The sequence below is a fragment of the Barbus barbus genome (assembly GCF_936440315.1).
Source record: "Barbus barbus genome assembly, chromosome: 25".
NCBI classification, from domain to species: domain Eukaryota; kingdom Metazoa; phylum Chordata; class Actinopteri; order Cypriniformes; family Cyprinidae; genus Barbus; species Barbus barbus.
Genome location: NC_136753.1, coordinates 5,906,559 through 5,928,677, shown reverse-complemented (window position 1 = coordinate 5,928,677; position 22,119 = coordinate 5,906,559). Strand labels below are relative to the sequence as shown.

At 37.5% G+C, this 22,119-nt stretch overlaps 1 protein-coding gene across 5 annotated transcripts in view; it reads right to left on the bottom strand.

The window, feature by feature from the left end:
* Window positions 1-1,458: 1,458 nt before the first annotated feature.
* LOC306845429 (kalirin-like) overlaps window positions 1,459-22,119 on the bottom strand; it is an 85,162-nt gene continuing 64,501 nt past the window's right edge. For 3 of the 5 annotated variants that reach the window (XM_079378217.1, XM_079378220.1, XM_079378219.1), the window contains 14 exons: window positions 17,598-17,875; window positions 17,172-17,285; window positions 16,433-16,539; window positions 16,226-16,292; window positions 15,915-16,018; window positions 15,012-15,081; window positions 14,505-14,591; window positions 14,327-14,419; window positions 13,313-13,363; window positions 13,122-13,199; window positions 11,005-11,190; window positions 10,760-10,931; window positions 10,294-10,457; window positions 1,459-3,241 (listed from right to left, as the gene is read on the bottom strand). In XM_079378217.1, coding sequence (XP_079234343.1) covers window positions 3,023-3,241; window positions 10,294-10,457; window positions 10,760-10,931; window positions 11,005-11,190; window positions 13,122-13,199; window positions 13,313-13,363; window positions 14,327-14,419; window positions 14,505-14,591; window positions 15,012-15,081; window positions 15,915-16,018; window positions 16,226-16,292; window positions 16,433-16,539; window positions 17,172-17,285; window positions 17,598-17,875 — 1,790 coding nt within the window. In that variant the 3' untranslated portion in view covers window positions 1,459-3,022. Of the gene's footprint in view, window positions 3,242-10,293; window positions 10,458-10,759; window positions 10,932-11,004; window positions 11,191-13,121; window positions 13,200-13,312; window positions 13,364-14,326; window positions 14,420-14,504; window positions 14,592-15,011; window positions 15,082-15,914; window positions 16,019-16,225; window positions 16,293-16,432; window positions 16,540-17,171; window positions 17,286-17,597; window positions 17,876-18,598; window positions 18,717-22,119 lie in introns of those variants that run through there. The other 2 variants (XM_079378221.1, XM_079378218.1) reach the window with 2 other exon arrangements.

Sequence of the window (22,119 nt, the reverse complement as noted above, 5' to 3'; positions counted from 1 at the left end):
CATCATGCAATGTCAATACTGTTACCATTTTAAAATGTAAATTTAAACTATTATTTATTGAATTTAATATAATCAATATCTAGACTACATGTAACATCCTTTCAAAGTGTAGCCTACAACATGCTTTTGGGAACTTGACTATTAGCTAGCAAATTCATTTGAAATCGTCAAACCTGTTAATGTTAGATTAGATTCAAACATTTTAAAGGTCACCCTGGGTGTATTACTGAGCTAATGCCTATATCATTCAGTGTTGTTGGCATATGAGCATCAGTTACATTTTCAGTTACATTGTTGTTATTGCTGCTATTACTATTGTTGTTGTTAATGAGCAGGATAAGATTATACCCCCCCCCCCCATAATTTATGTAAATTTAATTACAAACAAGAGCAGCAAGGCGACTGCAGACCCTCGCCTCAGTTTCACCATGTCCATGAAAATTAAACCAAATTTCAGCATCAAGATCTTGGTCTGGTTTAAGATGAACTAAGATCTGATCATCTTCCTTGCCTAATAATTGAACCAGATCGGCATATTTGAAGTTCTGAAACAAAGACAAACCGATGGACGCAATAATTACAATACCCTTAAAACATTTACCCCCGGTTTCACAGACAAGGCTTAAACCTAGTCCCAGACTAAAATGTACATTTGAGCTGTTTCAACTGAAAGAAACTTGCACTGCCTTTGTTGTGTCTCAAGATGCACACCAGTAATGCTTTTTTCTAAGCATGTTTATAAAAATGGCTTAAATGTCCTAATTGAACTATGATCTAATCCTGGTTTAGTCTAAGCCCCGTCTGTGAAACCGGGCCCTTTTTTATTTAATTTAATGTGCTAAATCAACAATGAACTGACTTTAACTGAAAAATGGACTATTTGCTATTGTCCTCCTACGTTATCGACACTATTTTCCTGTTAAACCTTGTGAAGTTCCTTTGGCATAATCTGTATTGTATAAAGCACTAAATAAATAAAGGTCACTTGACTTGACTAATACAACTATGCCAAGTAAGTGTAAAACAATATGATGCAATTTAAAATGGGAAAACCTTAAACCTTTTGGACAAATCTTTCTCTTGTAAAAAAATATATATATATTCTTATGTGGTCACCCTCCAAATTCAGGATGTTCTTGGGATGTAAAAAAAAAAAAAAAAATTTGAAACCATCCCAGTGAAAAGAGTGACTGAAATGCTGCTCATATATGTGAAAACTATCACATAGTTCTAATTAAACTATAGTATATAGTAACTTAACGCTTGTGTCTGTAACAGGATAGACAAAAAACACAAAAATAGCCGTAAAATAATAAATTACATCGCCTGAGATGGCACAGTGCAATTTCTTTGAATGTGTCTTCATTTCGTGGATATTTAAAAATGGTTCATTAAACTTTTTTTTTTTTTTCATGTTAAAGTACCTTTTCAAACAAGTAAATTCATGAATCCTTTTTTCCTCTTATTGTTTTAATAAGGGAAAAAGTACTCCCTTTGCCTGACCGTGGTTGTTACCATGCATCGCTGGGACCAAGAGCAGGATGTAGAGGACAGCTATGTTTGTGCATTTTTCATATTTCATATGCATTTTTCATATGCTTACAGAGTGAATCATCAGAAACAATTGTTCACAATTTGTTATACCATTCATGTGTACTTGCATATAAATATACAGTAACTGCAGTAACAATTAGCTTTTCTTTGGGGGTTTTTCACTGTAACATGCACATACAATAACTACTGTAATATTGAGACAATTTGTATATGCTGCATCTATATAGATTGAAATTTTATATTGACATTTTAAGCACAATCGCTCTGTAATAACTGCAGCTGATGATAGATGCACAGATGCTCAAATGATACAGAACGCATCATTTCCAAGATGAAAAATTGTCAGCTTTATTATGAACAACATTCCAGAGTTTAACAAGTGAAATACCTGCTAGAATTATTTTTATTTTTATACGTTTATTTACACGTATATCTGAGATCTGAACGCTGACAGCAGAGACTACTCTTCAGAAATCAACAACATCCATTTTTAATCCACTAATTTGAGTAAACATCTGTTCTGATATGATTCATATGATAACTTATTACATACTAAATCAGATGATATCGAATGTAAAAATCAGAGGGTTGGGTTTTGGAGGCAGTGCAGACTACCAGTGTTTAGTTTTTTTTTTCTCTTGAGCCTGACAGGAATAGAGGGACCGTTTTCCTCTGCTGTGTATCTATTATGGCAATGTCAAAAATATTATGTACAAATTTAAAATGATACAGAATAATACATTTAAATCTTTAGTTACAAGTACAGTTATGAGCATTGTGACGATTGTGGTATTGCACAACTTGCGTCATTGCGATACTATTTGTTGGAAAAGTGCAGAATACTTTGTACAGAACACTGAACTGGTTGACAGAACTGAAAGAAAATAATAAATGTGCCACGCCTAATAGCAGTAAAAATAAGACACTTAGGGGAAAAAAAAAAGCTTTTCAAAAATAAAATCTCAGTAAAAGAAAATATACACAGTGTGCAAATGACTTGGCATAGACAGACAGGGAAAAAAGGGAGAGCCCCATTTAAAAACAGTCCGTTGCACATAATGGAGCATGTTGATGAGAAAGGACGACGTTAACATCCATACACATCCACACATAATTCACTGACAAATTCACCTCAGTTTCCTCTCTATACAACACAATCTTTTTTTTTTTAATTATAGCAATATAATATATTTTCTCGAACTTCCTTTTTTTCTGTAGTTCGTTTTTTTTGTTGTTGCCCATATCGACTATGGGAGGTGATTTTGCACCATTTTTCGCAGCGTGCATCTTTAGTCCTCAACTGTACGGCAGCAGGGGAATGTGGCGGGACTTCCTGTTCTGACTGACCAACAGTATCTTAGCAGGAGATTGAGTGGCATGTCTTGGCATGCTTTCCCAGAGTAGGCTGGTGAAACTGAATAGTGAATGTGAGTAGTGGTTTATTCCGAGGTGTTGAGGGGGCGTGGCTTTACCGGGTCGAGGAGAGCACGTGACCCGGCACCCAGCCCTCTGCAGCAGGTGATTGGCTGTTTGCAGGTCGGTAAACCAGGCACATGTTCTGCTGATTGGACGCCAGGATCTGTACCTTCTCACCAACCACCACGCAGATCTCGTCCTCCTTCACGGCGTTGTAATCCTGCATCACTAGCACCGATGACAGGCCGTTACACTCCCCCTCGTCCACATCCTGGAAACACAAAAATGAAACACATCTGAAGATCACAAAAACATGAGACTAAACATTCTTATCAAGAAAATGCAAATGAATTGAGCTGGCTTGAAAAATATAGATTTTGTCGATATCGATAAAACCAATATTGATTATTAAAGGGATAGTTCACCCAAAAATGAAAATTCTATCATTAATACTCACCCTCATGTCGTTCCAAACCCGTAAGACCTGCGTTCTTCGGAACACAAATTAAGATGTTTTTGATGCATTCCGAGAGCTCTCTGACCCTCCAATAGACAGCAAGGATCCTAACAAGATCAAGGCTCAGAAACGTAGCAAGGAGATTGTTAAAATGGTCCATGTGACATCAGTGGTTCAACCGTAAATTTACAAAGCTACGAGAATACTTTTTGTGCACAAAGAAAACGAAAATAATGACTTTATTCAACAATTTGTCACTTCCACATCACCCTCTAGCGCCATTTTGGAGAGTATCACATACGTAAACAACGTATGCTGTTTTGTGTCAGCAGCACCGTATGCGGATATGCTGTTTACGCTTTGATCTAAACGTAAACGACATATCCATGTACATATGTTGTTTACATATGTGATACTCACCAAAATGGCGCCAGGGTGACGTGGAGGAGACGAATTGTTGAATAAAGTCGTTATTTTTGTTTTCTTTGTGCACAAAAAGTATTCTCGTAGCTTCATAAAATTATGGACCATTTTAACGATCTCCTTGCTACGTTTCTGAGCCTTGATCGTGTTAGGATCCTTGCTGTCTATTTGAGGGTCAGAGAGCTCTCGGAATGCATCAAAAATATCTTAATTTGTGTTCCGAAGATACAGGTTTGGAACGACATCAGGGTGAGTATTTAATGACAGAATTTTCATTTTTGGCTGAACTATCCCTTTAAATTCCAAGAATCAATCTTTTGCTGTCTATAGCCCGATTCGGACGGTAATTGTTTCTCAGGGGGACGTAAGTGATTTTCACCATATACAGGGGGTAGTTGGTGATTTAATTCCCGTCCGAATAAAGGACGTCTGTGTTTTTCTCTCACCACCCCCGTGAAAATCCCTGGCCAAATTACCTACTGTTTTTTGACAAACACCAAGGTCATTGTCACGTTGCACACACGAGGGAGGACACAGGAACACACAGACGAGGATGTAAACTCAAATAACATGCTTTACTAGGACAAGACATGGCAGGACAAGGCAAGGCAGACACGGACATCACACACCGGGGGTTAACGAGTAGACCAGACGACATCCAACTGAATAGACAGAACTATAAATACACAGGTAAATCATAGATCATAGGTGAGGCCGAGTAGGCGCGTGCGCTGCTCGCACTGACAGCACATGCGAGGCAAGCGACGACACATCTAGGTTATAAAACCTCGCGAAAGTGCTGGGTGAAGACCAGCCTGCCGCCATACAAATGTCCTGAATAGACATGCCATTTGCTCAGGCCCAGGATGACGCGAGTCCGCGGGTTGAGTGCGCCCGAACCCCTATCGGACATTCTGCGCCCTTAGAGCTGTAAGCCAAAGCAATTGCGTCGACGATCCAGTGTGACAGCCTTTGCTTGGACACAGGCAGTCTTTTTGTGCATCTACCAAAACATACAAATAGCTGTTCAGAGAGTCTGAACTGTCTAGAGCATTTGATATAAGTACGCACCGCACGTACAGGGCACAGCAGGAGTGTATTAAGCGGCTCCGTCCTGGTTGATGTTTTGGGGCGGAAAGCAGATAGTGTTATGACCTGCGCTTTAAATGGAGTCGAAAGCACTTTAGGCACATATCCTTTTCTAGGCTTCAAGGTGAGTCTGCAATCACCTGGCCCGAATACACGAGTCGTCAATTGAAAGCACCTGCAGGTCTCCAAATCTCTTAACAGAGGCCAGTGCGAGCAGGAGCGTTGTCTTGAGAGAGAGCGCTCGCAAGCTCGCTGATTGTATGGGCTCGAAAGGGGGTCCTGAGAGAGCGTCAAGCACAAGCGCCAAGTCCCAAGTGGGTAGAGTAGAAGGGCGAGGAGGGTTCAGTCTTCTTGCTCCTTTTAAAAATCGTATGATCAGGTCATTTCTGCCGATCGGGCGATTTTAGATGTGCGCGTGAAAGGCTGTTATAGCGGCCACATTCACTTTCAATGTGGATGGCATACGACCACTATCAAATTGCTCTTGGAGGAAGGCAAGAATTTTTGGTATTGGGCAGTTGATTGGGTCTTCGCCCCGCGATACGCACCAACTCTCTGTCGGCGACGAGGGATTCACATGTGATAAATGCAGGGATATAGTTAGGCTGACAGAGAAGATTTTAGAACTAGAGACACGCATCCAAACTTTAACTGAGGACAGTAAGAATGTGAGGGCTGTAGATACTGCTTTGGATGTGACTAGCTCAGCGAGTCATGTACATTCATTGTTTGGTTCGGTTATCTCAATTCCTCAGCATATCCAATAGCTCAGAACAACTTGATGATGTAACAGAAACTACGGACTCTCTTCTTTTCTAGCACTTTAGATACAGTTGCTCCTTTACGCTTAAGGAAGATCAATGAAAACAGTCTGACTCCGTGGTATGATGAGCACACTCACCTAAAGAGAGCAGCCTGGAAAATGGAGCGCAGCTGGAGGAAAACGGAGGTATTTCGTATAGCTTGGCGGGAAAGTACCCTATCCTACAGAAAAGCATTAAAAACTGCTAGATCTGATTACTTTTTGTCTCTTCTAGAAGAAAACAAACATAACCCCCGGTATTTATTCAATATAGTGGCTAAATTAACGAAAAATAAAGCATCAACAGGTGTTGGCATTCCCAAAGAGCACAGCAGTAATGACTTTATGAACTACTTTACTTCCAAGATAGATACTATCAGAGATAAAATTGTATCACTTGTCCAGACGGCTTCAGGCCGGCTCGGCAGGAGGCGCCCACTCCAACCTGAGCTCATCCACTGCCTTGGACAGGATGCTTAGGAGCTCGACATCACGGCGTCGCTGCCGTGGGGTGCAGTGTAATCCAGCGGGCTGTTGGACCACTCCCCTCTCGCAGACACTGCCACCGAAATGGCATCCGCCTCCTCTTCAGTGTCCTACATGGCACCGAAAGACAACACATCCTGAGCGTTGGGGGAGGGGCGGAGATCAGTGGTCATGAAGCGCACTGGAAGGGGACCTGCAGCAGGGGGGTGAGGAGTGCATGGGCACTGAGCTGGCGCGGGCTCGTCACCTGATCCTGACAGATCCGCATCAGAAATTCGCAGCACTTTCCTTCTTGGCTCGAAAGAGGCTGCAGAGGAAGAGCACCGCAGAGCTAGTTGGGTGAGTTCATCGCCTTGGACGATGGCCACACGGAGCCTGAGAGTCCGGAGACTCATATCTCCGCAGTGGGGGCAGTCCGACCCCCCAAGCTCCGCCTCTGCGTGGGCGCGACCCAGGCAGGAGACGCACGATTCATGGCCATCAGAAGATTCGATTGGCTCCGCACAGGAGAGGCAATCCCGACTCATCTTTGCTTCCGAAGCTCACCGAAACACAGCAGGGGAAGAGAAGGCATGTCTGCTGCAGCGTGTAGATCACGGTGAGTAGTTTTTTCTTGTTGATAGGTTTCTTGCTTCTAGTAGAAGGTTGGGTGAAGGAAAAGCACTGCCTTATATAGAGTGGGATTCCCGCTCATATTTCGCGCGCTTGAACTCCATTGGCCAGTTTCACTGGCGTGATTCAATAAGGCTTCAGTAGTATTCGAGGAAAAGGTATTTCCCAAAGCAATGTAGAGTGACCGAATTGAAGGGGAACTTGCTCCTCCACTATGAATAAATCACCATCCGAATCCATGAGTTTTATCACTGAGGTATTTATTTTTACAGACTTCCATATGAGAAACAATTACCATTCGAATTGGGCTTATGCTATTTTTAGTTGATGTACGAATAAAACTTTACCAAAGATTAATTTTGTAGCCCACCTCTCATCCAATAAATCACAATAGGCTTTGTGATTTCTTACTTTTGATATGAAACAAAGTTTCAGCTTTCAAATTTTGTAAATTTTATTATGAAATTCAAACAATAAATACAGTTTTGGCGCACTTTAATGTGGTGACAGATTGCGGTCACCACCTCAATTCAGGAGTGCACGTGAACTGATCATTGCCTCAGTTTAAGCAGTAAGTGAACCAGTCAACTCTTCCTCTTTACTAGTAGTTGCAGCACGAAATAAACATGAGTGAACACCAGAAGGTATGCTGAAAGACAAGTACAGCTTACTGAAATGTATCATGTTACCTGTAATCTGTTAATCATCTTTTAAAGCCGAGAACACACTACACGATTGTGAGGCCGATTATGAATGGAATTTATTACTGGCAGCTGATTGTGCCCAGCCGGACCGGCTCTGTTCCAGTTGGGCTCAGTCGCTATTTGCAGTCGGAAGAAAAATCACATAGTGTGTGGTGTCTAAAGATTTTAATCTTAGAATTCAAGAACCAGTCATTGCCAGTCGTTTTCACAAAGATTTTTTTAAACATGTTTAATATTTGCGACTGACACCCGCGATTGTATGTGGTTATGCAGTGGAGATGTGTTCACTGTCAAACATCATTCAGCATTCATTTTGTAATTTTTTTTTCTTAATTACAAGAAAAAATTTTGATTGTTCTTGTTGTGATTTATTTCTTGCCATTCTTTTAACAAGTTAACACTGCAAATGACTTTTTTTTTTTTTTTTTGCAGTCGATGCAAAAAACTCGACTGCAAAAAAAGTAAAGTAGCCTAGCCTAAATTATGTCAGTGATTTCTCATATTTTAAAGAATATCGAGAATTCTTTTATTTCGATCTGCAGTCCAATAGAAGTTTGTTTTCTTAGCTTTGAACTTCTTAAATTTTGTTATGAAGATTTTTAAATCAACTTAACAAATATGCTAGGCTAACGAATTTTGTTCATAACCAATATAGGAACAACGAATAGCCTATTTCTTCTATTCTTCAAACTGAAGTTTTCATTAAAAAAAATCATTATAAATCCATATGACGAAATTAAATTATGATATATTAATTATATATAATAGTTTTGTGTCAAATGGATGAGGAAATTACATTGCCATGAATTTATTAGCCTAAGTAGCCTAATGTTTTATTTCATTCTAACCACGGGAAAAGTAGCCTACTGTTTTTACTTAGAACCAATTCATTTTTAATCCCTGATTTTAGGCATACATTAAATAATTAACATATTGTTGCTTGACTAAACATTTAAAAATAGCACTAGAGATGTTATAATTAAGGGAACTGAAAAGACAAATGCGTCTACTCAAGCAATAATTCCAAAAAGAAAGAGGCATCGGACTTATAATGCAAAACATATTCAAGACACATTGCTATGGCGTTTATTTGGATAACCAAGATAGCAGGAAAGCTAATATTTTCTGTTATATTAAGCACAAACTTAGAAAAGTCAAACAAACCTAGGGAAAAGCACCAGTGTTTTCCACAGTGTTGTATGTGACGGGGCGGGGCGGGAGCGGCTGCGGGAAAGCGGGTAGATACGGTTTTTGTGAGTGCTTTTTTTTTTGGTTCGGCAGAATTTGTCCAATCGTGACCTACAGTCTGACCTTCAAAGACTAGAATCTGCTTCTGTCGATGGTAACAGTCTTTAAGTGTGTTGAGGTCAGTCTTAGAATGTTTCCGCTAGTTGTGTAGTGTGTCCCAAAGCTTAACTGAAAAGGATGTCAGTTAAACAGCTTTTAAACAATATGTCATGTAATGTTACATTTACCTCTAACTAATTGCCAGTGTCCATGGTTAGAACTAGAAAAATTAACTCTAGAAAGAACATTTTGCTCAATATGCACTAGATTACATATTAATTCAACATGTCCTTCAATATTTAATTTTTATTTATAAAAATTCATAATAAGTATTATAGATTACAGTAATTTACCACCCGAAAAAGTTCTGTGCATAGTTTACTGCATTATAGTTTAGAGAGATTTTTTTTCTTGAGAACTTTGCGATATATTCAATTTGATTTCTTTTGACTAGAAATATCTCCAAATGAATCAAATCAAGTTCAGAGTAGAATCGAATTGTAAGCTCGTGAACTAAAATCAAATTTTCTTTTTTTTTTTTTTACAAATTAAATACTTTAACGTATGTCCTTCAATCATATGGTCAAACATTTCAGACAAATCAGGACAAAGCTTCACACAGACAAAAGTCTGTTCCTCACTGTCAACCTTGACCTGGCATGAGAAATAAATAGCTGGGTGAAAAGCTTAGACATTTAAAAATAAAAAGTAGCAAGTGGCTCCTTCAGTCTGGTATTCAGTGACAGTGTGATTTATTAGGGACACAGAAAAAAGCAGAGTGTGCCAAGGCCAAGATAAAAGCTCACCAGAGAGAGAGAGACAGTGAGAGAGAGAGAGAGATACTGCAGTGAGAAGAAAGACAGCAAGCCAGAATGGAACAGAAGAAAGAGACCCTGAGAGAAGAAACAGGTACAGAACGTGGGCAGAGCTGGAAATCTAGGCCATTCTCCCCACTAAGAATAACTAGCAGCACCTCTCCTCCCCTCAAAGACAATTAGAGTGGAACTTCAGAGCACTGCAGAACGGACACATTCAGTTCAGCAAGGAGACGCATTCACAGACTGCAGCGACTAGTGCAGTGTGAACTAATTACATTTAATTACATCTATCTGGCCTGGATGAGACGCTAATTAAAATGGTCCGGATAACTAATTGATTTAGTTAGATTACACAAGCCTGTTTAAGCACAGAATGCTATTGAAATAATTGGTCTCCTGTCACACAAGCTGATTAGGGCGCTTTCATTCTAGAGCTTTTGCTGTGGACATCGGTTACACGACAGATTTCAGTGGTGAGAAAGTTGGTCAGGGGCAGGGCTTTTACACTTTTTGATGCTAAAGACCCCAAAATATGATAAGCCCCCAAATATATATAAATCTACATAAATATATAAAATGTATAAAATATTGCAAACTGATTGACAGTCATTAATTAATATGAGATTTATGTAATATCATGCTCACCTCCTCTACATGCTTATTGGGCTTGTGGGCGGGGCTTCCATTGGGGGCGGTGGGTTTGAGGGGGGTGGAGGGGTGAGAGGATGAGGAACGGCTGCTATTGGACAGCTGCCTGCTCAAAGAACCTCCGCTCTCTTTCTTCTGGTACTCCTGTGGGTTCTGGAGAGCTGATCAGAAATAGATGAGGAGCAGGTTATGAATGATCCCATGAACAGCAATGAAATAAAAATGTGTGTAATTAATTAAAACAGCACTGAGATCTGTTTGTGTATAAACCAACAACTGCCATCTTCCGCAGCATAAATGGCTGCCCACTGCTCCGGGTGTGTGTTCACGGTGTGTGTGTTCACTGCTGTGTGTGTGCACGTTGGATGGGTTAAATGCAGAGCACGAATTCCGAGTATGGGTCACCATACTTGGCAGTATGTCACTTCACTTCACTTCCTTAACCCTTTCATAATGCGCTCACCCGTGAGGAAGTTGATCTGCATGTCCAGCAGTACTCGGATGCTTTGGACCCACTCTTTCTTGATGTCGACGTTAGCAGCCTGAAGCGCCAGTCGTTCAGATGAGCCGCGACATGACAACACAAACTTACAGGGGTCGCTCTCCACATGTTCCTCCATGCTCAGGTAGCTCACCTGCACACAAGAGGTTAACATAGTTGTGTATTTTGTTTTTTACTGAACTTAAATCAACTTGTGTTGAATGTACCTTAATGCTCTTTTTAAACTGGTACCCTGGTGTTGACGAGCCTTTCCGAAGCAGCTCGCTGAAGATGACGATCTGCTCGAAGAGGAACACTCTGCGCTCTTTACTGCGGGACAGAACGCCAGAGTCCTGCTCTGTCACGAAGAACGTGTCCTGCTGCAATAACTTTCCCTGAGCTGTCAACTTCCCCTGTGCAAAGAAACATAAGCAATCATCAAAGCACTGATACATACAGTACCTTTTCATCACCTGATATTTCAAGAAAGTCAAGGTTATTTTGTTTCTGTTTTTTCCAGCACTGCACTTCAGAAAAACCGCCTGAATTTTTTGGAAACAGATTTGGTCGTACAATGGTGAAAAAATAAAAAAGGTAATTGCAACTTTTTATCTTCTGACTGTTTTTCTCATATAGTGAGTTTATTTCTTGACATTTGAAATTATAAACTCGTAATTGCAAGTACACACCTCACAATTGTGGCTTTTTTTCTCTCAGAATTGAGAGTTTATATTTCACAACTGTTTTTGTTTTTTTTCTGCCAGAGTAAAATGAAAAACATAAATTTGATGTATATTTAAAAAAAAAAAAAAAAAAAAAAAAAAACTAGCACTAGCTTCTTTATTCTTTTTGCATTCTATCTATTTGTTTTCTTATTTATTATACAATTAACAAAAAGCAAAAAAGGCCTCTAACACTAGCTTGCGCTATTGTTTTTCTATTCTATCTGTTTTAATAACACCTGTAGCTGGTGTGTGGTGAGCGCACTGGCGCCGTTGTACTGTGGCTGCCGTCGCATCATCCAAGTAGATGCTGCACACTGGTGGTGGTTGAGGAGAGACCCCCCCCACATGATTGTAAAGCGCTTTGGGTGTACAGCAATACACAATAAAGCGCTATATAAATGCATCATTCATTCATTCATTCATAATCTGTTTTTAATATTCTATATATTTATTATATGTGACCCTGGACCACAAAGCCAGTCATAAGGGTAATTTTTTTTCCGAAATTGAGCTTTCTATATCATCTGAAAGCTTAATAAATAAGCTTTCCATTAATGTATAGTTTGTTATCATAGGACAATATTTGGCTGAGATATAACTATTTAAAATCTGGAATCTGAGGATGCATATACATATTACTAATCAAAAATTAAGTTGATATATTTACAGTAGGAAATTTACAAAATATCTTCATGGAACATGATCTTTACTTAATGTCCTAATGATTTTTGGCATAAAAGAAAAATCAATAATTTTGACCCATACTGTGTATTTTTGGCTATTGCTACAAATATACCCCAGCGACTTTTGTGGTCCAGGGTCAGTCACATATAATAATAAATAAGAAAAAAAACCTTGCTATGTGTACTGCATTAGGCGAACTGAGACTTGTCCTAGCACGTGCATATAATTGCTCTTTTGTTGATTTGGATTGCTTCCATTTGTCCTCATTTGTAAGTCGCTTTGGATAAAAGCGTCTGCTAAATGACTAAATGTAAATGTAAATGTAACATGAATAATATATTGAGTCTATTTCTTTCAACAGTGAGTTATAAATTCGCAATGTGAGTTTACTTCTCGCAGTTTTTCCTTTTTTCTCAAAATTGTGAGATATAAATTCAGAATTGCATGAAAAAATGTTGCAATAGTCTTTTTTCATTATATTTATCCCATAGCAGAAACAAGCTTACCTTATTACTTTTATATCACCTTTGGTAGCAGCATACACTTTTTGGATGCATTTTGTGCAGTTATTCAGGACATTCCTTCTTAACACATAAAATAAATACATTTTCCTGCATCAGCAGCTACTTCATTAGTTTGTCAGTCTATTATGTCAAACTTACAGCTGATTGGTCAGTTGTTAGTGACAATTCGAGTTTATACAGGTTTAAGCTGTCGCTACACCTTCAGTATAAACCTGATGTGTTAGCATAATGGTAGAACTCTATTATTACACTAATTGATGTGTCATGTTGCTTTGAGAAATTATAACTGTCAGTGTAATTTTACATCGGCGCTTACTGCTTCTGGCAGTCAACCAAACAGCTCACCTTTGTGACTACATATGTAATTGTAATAATTAATAATTGAATTTATCTCAAAAGAGGTGAGTTTACCTCGTAGCCCTGTAATCGTCCAAGGTTCATCATGTCGTTACATTGTTTGGGCACCAGGGACATCAGCTCAACTGCTTTCTGCAGGACAGAAATTACAGATCAGCCATGTCAAAACATGACAGGACACTAAAGATAGAAGTGTATGTGGTGTAATTTATACATATCAATATAAAATCGCTTTAGTGACCTACCTCTATCTCTTTACAGTCTAGACCTGCTTTAGTGCTGTACTTCAAAAAGTCCTTCAAATAAGCAATAAAACAAGAAAATTAAAATAAGATAATAATCTGACCATATAGCATTGTTATTGTCAACCAAAACTGTATGCATATAAACATTTGTGTTCATTTAAATAAAATCAAATTTTAAAAGTTAACCATGAAATAAAAAATAAAAAAAACTAACAAAAACAACAAATTTACAGTAAGTAAAATGAAAATGTAAAATATAAAAATAAATATATAATTCAAAATATTACTAAAATGTAATGTTATACTAATGATACTAAAATAGCACTGCCATACAGTACTACTACTACCAATAATATATATACAAGCAGCAGAACCCATACAAAAATGTATTTTGATATCGATTTTGGATTGAGTGTCTGATGTTTTTGCTAAAATCTACCCCTCTTCTGCCATCTGTCTACTATTAAGAATAGAAGAGGAGAGACAGACTGAACTGACATATTTGCTCAATTCCCTGTCAAAAAAATGAAAAATAAAAATAGGACCACTGTGCAAACTGTAATAGACTGAATTAGAACAATGTTCAGACTGGCTTATGAATGCATTTTTTGTTCCTTCTGGTCTGTATATATATAAGCATTCAAAAGTAAGGGGTCAATAAGACGTTTTTTCAGTTTATTCCACTCTCTTAATAAGATGTTTATTCAGCAAGCACTGAGTAAAGACTTTAGCATTGTTACAAAAATGTATATTTCAAATAAATGCTGTCTTTGTATGCATCAAAGAAAAAATGCATCACAGTCTCCACAAAAATGGTTAAGCAGCACAACTGACATCAACGTTGATAATAATAAGAAATGCTTCTTGTAAAAAAGAAAAAAAATCATACTGTCCCCAAACTTCAGAAAAGTGGTATATGGTTTCAATGCAAATCTATGCTATTTTGGTAGCAACTATGTTTACCATGGTAAGTATTATAAGTGTATAATGACTGTGTAACTCAGTGGCTAATACCTTGAGCAGGAGCTGGTATTTGGTGATTCTCTGGATGGGTTTGATCAGGTAATCACTGATGGACAGTCTGGAGTTTACCTCCTGCTGCACCTCCTGACAGAAACACCAACAACATTATCATCAGATAGAGCACTTTATTTCAGAGGAGACATACCTGAGCTGCTCAAATAACACTCACCTCGAAAAATCCATCATATTCAGCCACGACAAATTCTGAGCGAGGCTTGTTCTGACAGTAGATGACATACATGTGTAACCTTCTCTCCTGGATAACAAAGGAAGACAACTGAATGAAGTGTACTACTACAACACACACACACTCACACACACATGTTGGTTTTTGTGGTTTATGGGGACTCTCCATAGGCGTAATGGTTTTTATACTGAACAAACTGTGTGTGCTATTGCCCTACACCAACCCTACGCCTAAACTTAGCCCTCACAGGAGACTTTGTGCATTTTTAGATTTTCAAAAAAACACCATTTAGTATGTTTTTTAAGCCTTTTGAATTACGGGGACATAGGCAGTGTCCTCATAAACCACCTTCATATTGTAATACCTCTGTCATACCCATGTCATTATACAAATTTGTGTCCCCATAAACCACATAAACATGCACACACACACACACACACACACACAGACAGACAGACAGACATATGGAGTTCATTTTGTTGCGCTCACATGCTTGATAAACAGCTCAGCCAGTCTGTCATGGTCCTGCAGACATTTCTCTAGTTCACAGAGGAAGAACCTTTGAAATAAGAACAGAAAACATTTTGTCATGAGTGTTATCTCCCCTCACTCAAACCAAATTAGATTCCCATCTGAAATTCAGTCCATTTCCTTTAGCATGCATCGTTGCTCATGTCAACCAGGAAATTTTACCCACAAGTTTTGCATGCTGATTATTCTGGTATCTAAAATGACAAACTGTAACATGAAAATAGTGTGAAAATAGCAACGGCATTGTGGGGTCAATATACATTACCATTCAAAAGTTTAGGTTTTGTAAGGTTTTTGAATGTTTTTGAAAAACACTTTTATTTTCACTAAGGCTGCATTTGTTTAAAAAATACAGTAAAAACAGTAATAGTGTAATAACTTAATTTTTTAGAAAACAAGTTAATCCAAATAACTTTTTTCTATTTGAATATATTTTAAAATCTAATTTATTTGTGTGAAGGCTGATTTTTCAGCATCATTACCCCAGTCTTTAGTGTCACATGATCCTTCAGAAATCATTGTAATATATTGATTTGGTGCAAAAAAAAAAAAAAGTTTTTATTATGATCAATATTGAAAACAGTTCAATTTTTTCTGGATTATTTGATGAATAGAATGTTCAAAAGAACCGCATTTATTTAAAACAAACGTTGTTGTATACATAAAAATCTACATTTTTTGCTGTCTAAACGAATCAACACTGAGCAAAAAGGATTTTTTGGGATTTTAGTTCTTATTTAATGAGGATTATTACGAATAAAAGTTATTAGTGTCTGATCAGCTGTGAAAACCATTTCTAGTCTAGCATTAAGTTTAGTTCAAGAGCTCTTTCTGACAGCATGAAAAAGAGATGTGGTTTACTCTTTATGCCAGTCGTAGATTTGATGAATGTTCCCGAATACGATCTTATCCTTCCCCATCATGTCCTCTGGAACACCTTTTTCCCCAATCCTTCTCATAAAGCCCTAGGGATAAGGAGGAAAACAGACATTTGGAGACTCTACTTCATAATAAAGGTTCCTTAATGGCTCTTTGTGGCACTTATGAGTTCAGGAGAAGTCTTATCGATAACCATTTTGCAAAAAAGTTCTCTACTCTATGCTCTTTAAATCAGTAATTCTGTCCAGTAATTCTTTTAAATCTGTAACCTGATATAGATATCTATAACATACCTCCACTATGACACCCAGATCCTTCACATAGTCCCTCTCTGTCTGCACCATTTCATTTAACACAAACCTGTGGACAGGAGAGATATCAGGAAACACTAGAACATGCACATGTTCCAACAAGCACACAAAGATTTGAATCTTTATTTGTTGCTGAACTCATTTGTTCAGCAGTTTCTCTTCTCTTTATACACTCTGGCGGGTGCTTACATTCGCCCTCTCATGGCCTTGTTCTTCTGCTCTGTTTCCGGGTCTCTGGGCGTCTGATCAGATGGCGTGACGCTACCCAACACTGGGAAGGAGCCAGGCTCTGGAGTCTGAAAGAGAACGTAAAAAGAAAGACAGAGAGAGAGAGAGATAAGAATCAAAACTGAAAGGAAAAACACGAACAATATGTACAAGGTGTCTAAGGAATAGCTAAAAATGTTGTCGTCATTTACACATCCTCATGTCATTTTGACTTACTTTCTTCTATGAACAAAAAAATACAAACAGGTTTGGTGAACCGAATCAAATGATCCATTTAAAAGATTTAAAAAATGTCATGGGTTGACTGAAGAAAGTGAAGGACCTGCAGGGGGTTTGTGGGTCCAAAAAAGGCTATTCATTAATTAAATCAAAACTGTAACATTAAAATAAACAAATCTTTAAATTTAAGTAGAATAGTTAGTAAAAAGATGACATTTTATTGGTTTACCTATATCATGTGATCATTAACTGACATCAGATAATTGTAAACATGCAAATGTGTTGCTGAAGTATTGAAATGAACTTTTTTTTAAATTTCAGTAAATGTACTAAATTATTTAGTTCTAATGGGTTCGGCTGACAAAAAGAACAATATATAGAACAATATAAAGATGAGTAAATGATGACAAAATGGCAAGGATGCAGAGAAAAAAGGTAAAAGGACAAAACAATAAAAAATTAAAGCAAGTTTATGTTTCACCTTCTCCTCCTGAGCGGAGGGGTCCTTGATGATCTCCATGGGGGGAGGGAGGGGTGTGTGGGGTTCGTCCTCAGCCTCTTCCTCTCCTCCGCTGTTTACTCCTCGTCTTCCTCTCTTTGGAGAAACAGAGAAAACGTCACACCCGTTTCAATGGATTCATTAAAACTGCCACCGAAGAGCCGACAGGAATCTATCATTCATATCCTCCAACAGTACACACACTCCTCATAAAACATGCACCTGTAAAGGAAGCTCTTTTACATGCAAACGGTTGAGTAGACTAAAATATGCGATGCCATGTGAGGCCCTAGATTAAGGAGAGTGCATTTCTACGCGTTGTTTGATATGTGGTATTGTTACAATGATGGAATGTTGAACCGTTGCCATCTTATGCAAGCATGTTTCCTAAATGGTTAATGGTTGTACCTCTTCAGTGCTGTCCTGGTGTGGCGGTCCCAATTCTACACTCTTCCGGCCGTCTCGTTTACGTTGTTTGTTGTTGGGTTTTTTGGCATTAGTGTTGTCACCCTTGCCGTGGCTGAGACGTCGTACGGGGCTAGTGAGCCATTTTTTTAACGTGTTTCCAGTAGTTCCAGAGCGTTTAGGTCCTGGAGAACCAGTCGGCAAAGACGTCACCGATGTCTGCGGCTGCAGCGATGCGGCGGACTCAGATTTGACCTCTGAACTTCCCACAGGACAGTTTTCTGTTGAACAAAAATGACAGAGAAATTATATAGAAATATTCAGAATAAAAAAATCTTACATGGGAAGTAACAGTCAACAATTGAAAGCAAACATTTCGACAAACATAATTCTAGTCAGTGAGATTTAAAAAAAAGAAATTAATACTTTTATTCAGCAAGGATGCATGACATTTATTCAACGTGTAGTTTAGCATAGTTTAGTATTAATTATATGTTTTTGTAATAATACTTTAGTTTTATTTGTACTGTTTTTACTTTTTAATTTTAGGTAAAGTTGGTGTAATTTTAATTTTACTGTTAATTTGGTTGTTTTTTTGGTCCAGACAGACAGACAGACAGACAATTCATTTTATTTAGTTTCAGTCATTTTTATTTTAGGTTAATATTTCAGGTCAAATCATTATTATTATTATTAAGTTAAAAAAAATTCTATTTAGTTTATTTTAGTTTATACTATAATAACTATAAAAGACTTATGCATTGCTATCAATAATTCTCTCTATTAATCAAAGAACCTTAAAAAATAAGCAAATTATTTTGACTAAAAAATCCTACAGTGGAAACAACAGACAACCAATTAAAGCAATTCAATTCAAAAACAATTAAATTCCAACATAATATATAATTTAGAAATTTGCATATAAAACACAACCTCAAGACAATTAGAACATGACATAACCTCAGAAAATATCCATATGACAGAACTTTTAAGTGTCTTTTTACCAGCTCAGACCAGTGAAGAAATATTCACTCCAGCTGAAACATCAAAACCCACAGAACCAAATCCAACAGCAGAAAGCCAAGAAGTCTGAGCACTGTCTTGGACATCAACCTCTCTACTGAGGTGAAAGGAAAAGCAGTTGTCTGGTCTATAGGCTACTAGTTGGTGGGTGACAGACACAATTGTAGAGCGAAAAAACCAGCTTGACCTGATCTGAGCATAAAGGCGTTCTGTAGCTCCACATAGCAGGACATCACAACAAAGGGAAAGTACAAAACCAAGGTACTGCAGAGTTCACAGCATGTGGAATTTACCACAGAAAATCATTTTAATTGTCCCTCAGATTGTAAAATCCAATATCTAGTCATTTATCTAGTCATTAACATTTCAACATGACATTGACGTTAGCATGAAATTGGTGGAAAAGAACTGCTTATCAGTCTTGTCTCTGTGAAGATATCTCCAATCTTTCGACTCATGTTACAACTGGCTAAAGAAGCAAACCCAGTTACTTTCAATTGGTATCCAAGATACCACAAACGCACATGGAAGTGATGTTACATAAGTCAAGTCACCTTTTTTTGTATAGCGCTTTATACAATACAGATTGTGTCAAAGCAGCTTTACAGTGTTAAACAGGAAAAATGTGTGCTGTTTAATACTAAACAGTAAATTTTTCAGTTAAAGTCATTTATAAATACATAGGTGAACTATATGGTTCACCTATATAAAAAAGTACAGTTAAACACATATGGTTTAGTATGTATTTTGTTATCTCATCTCTAATACTTCTGAAAATATGAATATTAAATGTGTAAATTAATGGTATGATTTCCATTTTCCAGAGTAGTTACAGCAATTGAACAACAAAAATGTGATTTTAACTGAAAAACTCATTTTAAAAACCCAACAAATAGGCTATATGTTCACCGTGAAATAGCATAACTTGTATGTTGCTGCTGAGCTGCAAACTAAACGGGTATTACATCAGAAATATAAACAGAACAGAAGTTCATCCACCTGGAAAGCTATTCCCTCCTCAAACAGACAACTGAGACAACTTTACAGCTCAAACAAAAAAATTTCCCAGGAGGAATTCATGTAAGTGCTAAAAAGTAGCTAAATTATGAGCTTTATGTTTCTGCTTTTAAACCCACTAGTCCCAACAGCTGCTAGCACTGTAAGCGTATTACAGTAACTGTGTTTTATATTTGTTGTAAAGAGCAAAGGGATGAGTCAAACGATTCTGTGTGCTAATTAACAGCATCCATAGACATTGCTGCAAGTAAGAGATAACCAGGAATATGGTTAATCCTTAGAGGATGAGGCGAAATAAACAAGCTGAAGTGTAATCATGCTCACTGCTGTCTGCTTCAGTGCAGATCATTAACTCAGTGCTGCTTCAGACACTGCGATACTGAGTTACCGCAGACATTGCGTAAGTATCTTCCCATGGGGTGAGAATGTGACAAAGGTCACTTCCATGTTAGGCGTTTCTTAAAAGAGCCATTTACCCCATGCACCCCTGAAACTGCCCCGCCAACACCCCCTCATAGGTATCCACCAATCAGCTCTCGTTCTGCATGTCCTGACAGCCTCAGGGAGGATCCACGCTGACCACGTGCCGGGATAATGCTCCTTTGTTATAGTTACACTTTATTTCCTCAAGTTCCACTGCTGTCATTGAAACAGGCGCCTCCTGTTAAGCATTCCAGACATACCGCTACTTTATTTAAATTTCTCTCTCAATATCAGATGAGACAGCCACCTGAAATAAACAGTCAGCCGCACTCGTGTACACAAGTCGCTGATGTAACATTCTAGCCAGAACAAAACCAACAGTGTAAAAGACAGGATTAGAAGTCCTGTAGAAAATGCATGAACAAATGTATTGTGTTCACAGGGTCTGTCAGTTATTACTATTGATCTCAAGCTATTTTTCAGTCAAAAGCATGACAATGAGCATTAAATTAAAATATAATATTAAGCTATTAAAATATGAACCTCGACCAGTGCTAAATGCTAAGTGATCACACTTTACAGTTAAATACATTAGCTAACATTGTTAATGTATTTAATTGTAATAATAATAATTATTATAAAATAACAAAAAAAATACTTAAAATTAAAATGTAATATATATAAAAAAGTATAATAGCATCTGAACAGATACATAATATGAACAGAGACAACTTTTGATTTTACTAATGTAGTAAATGTTTAAATTAAATGCTTATTTTTCATTGTTAGTTCATGTTTACTAATTTTACTAACAAATGTTAGCAAATTGTAAAGTTTTACCTTATAAAACTATATCTAAATACACTTAAAAAATAAAGGTGCTTAAAAGGTTCTTCACAGCGATGCCATAGAAGAACCATTTTTGGTTCCAAAAAGAACCATTCAGTCAAAGGATCTTTAAAAGAACCATCTCTTTCTTATCTTTTTATAATCTGAAGAACCTTCTTTTACCACAAAGAACCTTTTGTGAAAGACAAAGGTTCTTCAGAAGTTCTTTATGGAACCATTTAGACAAAAAAGTTTCTTCTAAGGCATCATGAAGCACCTTTATTATACTGGTAATATTAACATTATAACAGAGGAATAACATTTAAGAAATCAGTCCATAAGTGTAGAAACCAGTCCACTAAGAGGTCCTTATCCTGAAAAAGACTGAAGACCCCTGGTCCTAATTCACACACTGAATCACCAAAATGTGCCAAATCTTCAAAGAGCATGTCATTCTTCTAGAAAAAAAAGGGTAAGAAATGATCAAACGGAGCAGGGAACTTGATTTGAGCTTCAAAGCAGAGGGAACAGCAGACACATTGGTTTGTTGATGGAGAAATTAGGTTACAGGAAAACAGAGAAGCTTGAGGGGGCACTATATTGCTCACACACACAACATGCTCACAGACAGACACAGCATTTGATATTTTTCACTAACACTTTTCATTAATTATGCTTTGAAAAGAAAAAAAAACAAAGTAAACATCAAAGATAGGAAAAAAGGGACAAAAATGGGAACAATTTTACATTAAAAAAGGGTAACAGCTAACTTAGTTTTATTCATGTAATTTTTTATAATACAACTGCAACCTGACTGCATGAGGATGAACTAAAGAAAGTCATTCTGAAGGGTCAGTCAAAAAACAAAAAAAAGCTCCTTGTGTTCCTATAGCGCGACTCATGGAACAAGGCACTAGCAACACCAAGGACATGGGTTCAATTCTTAGGCAACACATGGACTGATAAAGTACATACCCCACATGTACTGTTAATAGCTTTAGATGAAAGTATATAACAACTGCACATTTTCACTTTTTACAATTTAAATGCTTATTGACCTCCAAAAGAAATGACAACACTGCAAAAATCATCAATGCTTTTGCATTAAACACAAAACCCTGTTGTCTGTAAATAACCGTCAGCTGAGTCACACAAAACACCCCTGAGCTCATCTGAGATCTCCAGGACACCGATCAGTGAACCGTTACATTAAATACCAGAGTTCAGATGAAAA